Source organism: Chaetura pelagica, unplaced genomic scaffold (genome assembly GCF_000747805.2).
Source record: "Chaetura pelagica isolate M959 unplaced genomic scaffold, ChaPel_1.0 scaffold302, whole genome shotgun sequence".
Lineage (NCBI taxonomy): Eukaryota > Metazoa > Chordata > Aves > Apodiformes > Apodidae > Chaetura > Chaetura pelagica.
In genome coordinates this window covers 1,539,873-1,544,518 of record NW_009952561.1, presented here as the reverse complement: position 1 = coordinate 1,544,518, position 4,646 = coordinate 1,539,873, and the positions used below count along the sequence as shown (strand labels likewise).

General features: G+C 53.2%; 1 protein-coding gene across 1 annotated transcript in view; it reads right to left on the bottom strand.

Annotated features, from left to right (window-relative positions):
• Nucleotides 1–680: 680 nt before the first annotated feature.
• LOC104384883 (disintegrin and metalloproteinase domain-containing protein 32-like) overlaps nucleotides 681–4,646 on the bottom strand; it is a 13,288-nt gene continuing 9,322 nt past the window's right edge. The window contains exons 10-17 of the mRNA XM_009993267.1: nucleotides 4,396–4,490; nucleotides 3,712–3,910; nucleotides 3,117–3,225; nucleotides 2,532–2,715; nucleotides 2,189–2,269; nucleotides 1,523–1,631; nucleotides 1,286–1,442; nucleotides 681–780 (exon numbers count right to left, since the gene is read on the bottom strand). Of these exons, the coding sequence (XP_009991569.1) occupies nucleotides 681–780; nucleotides 1,286–1,442; nucleotides 1,523–1,631; nucleotides 2,189–2,269; nucleotides 2,532–2,715; nucleotides 3,117–3,225; nucleotides 3,712–3,910; nucleotides 4,396–4,490 (1,034 nt within the window). The remainder of the gene's footprint in view (nucleotides 781–1,285; nucleotides 1,443–1,522; nucleotides 1,632–2,188; nucleotides 2,270–2,531; nucleotides 2,716–3,116; nucleotides 3,226–3,711; nucleotides 3,911–4,395; nucleotides 4,491–4,646) is intronic.

Genomic DNA, 4,646 nt, shown 5'->3' with positions numbered 1-4,646 from the left:
CTCCCTGTGGCTGCATGCACTCCCTCCCAGGGGGGCAGGGTGAACGGTGATGCACAGACGTCAATTAGACCTTGGTCTGTGGGTTTCTGACCTAGTTGAGATGCAGAGGAACAGAACTCCCTGCCTGCTGGGTGGTGAATGCTGGTGAGGCCCACACCACAGGCAGAATGGAGAGAGGGGTGCCCGGCACCGGGGGGTTCCTGGCACAAGACCTGCTCTGATGAGTCAGGCTTCCTCTGCCACCACTGGGGTGGCCTCAGGGGTCCACCCTTGCCAGGGGGCCTTGCCAGGATGCTCTGAGCAGGGCCTGCCAGAACAGTGGTTTCCCAAGGGAAAATCAGCATGGCCAGTGCTGCGGGCGCTGGGGATACCAGGGGGCAGGGGAGGGGAAGGGCTGGGGGGCACAGGCAGCAAGATGGGCACTGCTGTGGGGCGAAGGTGTGAGGGCACTGCAGGGAGCACAGGGCTGCACAGCCTGTCTGTACCTCTGCTGCTCTCCCTGCAGCCTCAGCACAGTGCTTGGCTCCTCGGGTGTTTTGCCCCAGGCAGTTCTGGTGTGATGATGGTAGAGGTGCCTCCGTCCCAGTGGACAGACAGATCTACTGGACAGACAAACCTGGTGGCAGCCCCGTTGTCCCCTGCATTGAGGCACAGACTCGTGGCTCCACCCAACACCTTTATTACGGCTTGTTCTGCGGCTTCTGCGCTTTCTGCAGCTCCAGGCTTGACTCCCTGTCTGACTCCAACTCTGTCTCCCGGACGTTACCGCCCTCCTCGGAGCTGTGGGGAGAACCAGACTGGTGCCTCAGCCCTGGCCCCCCAGCCCTGATGTCCTCCCTGTCCTGGGCCAGCCCTGCTTCCCTGCTCATCCAAGTTCCATCTCCCTCCCACTCTGCTCATCCACAGCACAGACTGAGCTGCTACTCCCCGTTTTTATTCAGATCCGCAGCTTCTCCTGTATCCTACTTTACCCCTTTCACAATTACCTTCTCCCAGAAATTAGCAAACAGAAAACCTGTTTCCTCTGGCTCTTGCACACAGGCAGCATACTTGGTCCCAGGAAATCCACCCTTAGTTTTGCTTCTCCAACATTTGTATATTTCAGACACCTGTTTGCCCATTTCTTCCCCTGATGACCAACAATCAGTTCCAAGTTTACCAACAGTTCCAAGTTTACCAACAGTTACTGTTCCCCAGGCACCACTTTTCCTGCCTTGCTCCCACAAATCCCTGCCTGTCTCCCACACCCAGAACAAAGGATTTGCATTAGCTAATATCAACTTACCTCTCTGCTTGTGAATCCCTCCTTGCACAGTATTTTTTCAGCCAGCTCCACTTTGCAACGGCGCCGCCGCCACACAGCAGGATCAGGAAGACACTGCTGAAGCTCAGGAGCAGCGAGTTCTTCAACACGACCAGGAGAGACTGTTCGGTGACATCATCTAGGGAGAGATGCAAAGGTAGAGGACAAGCTCAGAGGAGGGAGATGGGGGGGGCTGTGGCTCAAGCTGGGAGCACTCACCTGCGTCCGGCGGGCTGTTGATGCTGCCGCCCACGGAGGACCCTCGGGTCTCACACGAAGGGGGGCTCCAGCCCGGCAGGCAGTGGCAGTTCTTCTTGTTGTTGCACACCTGCCCATGCCGGGGGAGGCAGAGAACACCCCTCAGTGTAAACCCTGCTGAGGAGCAGCGCTCCACCTCCACTGGGACTGCTGCCTTCCCCCTGCCCCTGCACCCCCCCACAGCACGGCAGCCTGCCAGCACCCCAGGACCCCCCTGTGTGAGTCCCCTCACTATCCCCCCACTCCCATTCTGCCCCTCATCACTCTGCCTCTCTCCTTGCACAGCTACACTGATTGCTTCCAACACCAATTCAATTACGTGCAGTTAACTCCTCTCTAGATACTCTTTTTCCAGTTTTCTGCTAATCTAGACAAGCAAATACTCCAAGTCCCTTTATCTCACTTATTTTTCACTTGGGACAGGAAGTAAGTTAAGTTCTCTACTTAATTTCTCCCACAGTAACTCATTACAGAGTGATGATTTCAGAGAACAAGCATTAGCCCAAAACACGGGTCTGGGCAATTCTCAGACAAGCCCCGAGGGTCTTTTTACCAGAACCATTCTCTCTTCTCCAGCAATATTCATCAAACCAGTAGCACTAACCCAGCTGCACTGCTGTTACTTACTCCATGCCCATGGCATTTTTTCTGTACGTTGCAGTCATAGTTCAAAATGGAATGTGGGTGGCAGGTACCATTCATACAAACCTGAAAGACCAAAAAGAAAAAAGTCCTTCTGGGCACTCCTTTATCACTCCTTACAGAATCACAGAATTATTGAGGCTGGAAAAGTTCTCTGCAAAGGATTCCTAGCCCTAAAGAATGATCAAAAGTCAACAGCACAGGTGATTATTAAAATCATTAACTACAGAGCACCTTTAACTCATACTGCAAAACAACAGCTATTTCTAAAAGTGTTACAGTGTGACAATTACATGCCTTTTCCAGATGCTTGTGCAATATTCCTTACCATCTCATGGCCACATTTTGTGCCATCTTTCATCAGGAGAGGATCTTGCACCTTGGGTCCTTGCATAAAATCGAAAGACAGGCACAGATGGTCTGCCACTCGAACATAGATTACAGCAACCTTGGCTTTGGTGAAGGGAACAGCACCCGGGTATGAACATACTAACTTTCCACAGCCCACAGACCTAAAAAATTTGTTAGCACAACAAATGAGAACAGAACATACAGCATCTGATTGATCAGAGTGCTGGGGATGTTGAGGTGCATAGCTCAGGGAGGGGGATGGACACAAAACCCTAAGCACATGAGATTTCAGAAGACCTGAATCCTTGATAGCAGGAGAGAAGCTGTCCTACAAACCATCAGATCACTGAACATTCACACAATTAGGGGTGTGTTGCAGTTGCCTTCAGATGCCACCAGTTTCTCAATGCCAGAGCCAACGCTGCAAGTCAATTTTGCGCAGCAAAAGAAAACTATACCAACGCAACCTTCTCACAGATTAGTACTTGGCATCACCAGTAAAGGGAAGCAGAAATTAAATATATATTCCCAAATGAACACTTTGCATTCCCATGATACCTACTCCCAGCTACAGCGCTGATATCCACGTGATGGGTGGCGGCCACAGTGGCCAAACCTATCCCCTTGCATGTTGACTTCTTGATAACAGATCAAAGGAGCATTTCTTGAACCTAGAAGTTTAGAAATCATACTGGTTACCATGGGGGGTAATACAGAATAAGACACCTCTGTTGCTTCCAACACTTACCAGTTCTGGCCTCTATCAGAGGAATACTTGGCTACTGCTTTAGTCCTACCACTAGCCACCTCTGTTCAGGTTGTGGGACAGACTGCACAGTCGGTAGAACAGCCTGACCAACCCAAAACACTTCCCACACATCCTGGTTGTGTCTCTAACCCAATCTCTCTGAGGCAGGTAGGTGTGTGTGTCTGGCTGTACCAGCCTGAAGTCCCTGTGGAACCAGTCCCCTTCTGATGGCCCCTCCTGTTCCCCTTGCTGCAAGCAGTCCCCTCTGCCCTTCCCCACACCTACTACTCCCAGCAGTTCCCAACTTCCCCAGTTTCACACGAGAAGGTGGGCACCACTGTGCCAGGTGGCCACCTTGTGCCCTAGCCCAGCCGTCCTTGGCACGGGTGACAGCAGAGCATCCCGGTACCTTTGCCGCACAGCTGCCGGCACTGCAGGTCTGGAGAGCGGCAGCGTCCCTGGTAGCAGTACCCGCTGCTGTGCTCACAGTTGTGCCCGTCCTGCACGTACAGGTCGGGGGGGCAGGACGCCGAGGAGCCGTTGCAGAACTCGGGCAGGTCACAGTGCAGGTCGGCCGCGGGGCGGCACAGGGCGTTCTTGGGCTTGAACTGGCAGAGGAGGCAGAGAGGGCTCTTTCTTCCCCCAGCCCTGCACACCCACCAGCCCCACACAGCCCCTCCTGACACTGTCCTGACACGTCCCTGGTCCCTCGGGCCCCCCTCTGTGGCACTCGGCTCACCACACACATTACACCACCCAAAACAGTCTTCCCAAGAAATATTCTTCCCAGGGGTTTCAGAGCTGGAAAGCCCAACCCCGGGAACCTTTCTGATTGCACAGCAGGAAGTTTCTCTCCATCCCTCAGCATGGGGACATACTATTTCTCCAAAACCAAACCATGATCTTGTTTGTGCCAATTACAAAAACGTGCCTTACCTGACATTCATTACAGAGGAGACAAAATGCAGCACAAAGTTTTTTTGTAGATGCCCGTACAAGCAAAACCAGAGAGCTGGTTCACAGTGCTGCTGGAGAAACTGCTCCTGCCCCAAGGTTTAAAAATGGCCTTAACTTCTGCTAATTATGAACCCACCTTACCTGGCAATTTGCACAACATAATCCCACGGTGCAATTCACTCCTTCTCTGAAGGTACACTGGGGAGTGCAGCATTTGTCCAACGCACAGGCCTGCAAACACAGCACAAATCATGATTTGATGCCATTCTTCTCATCTGCAGGAGGGCTGCTGCCCTCAGCCCTGTCCTGCCAACAACCAGCCTGCTGCGGAGGGGCTGGGGCAGCAGCGATACCGCGGCGATGGGTCGGGCAGCGCCGGGGCCGGGC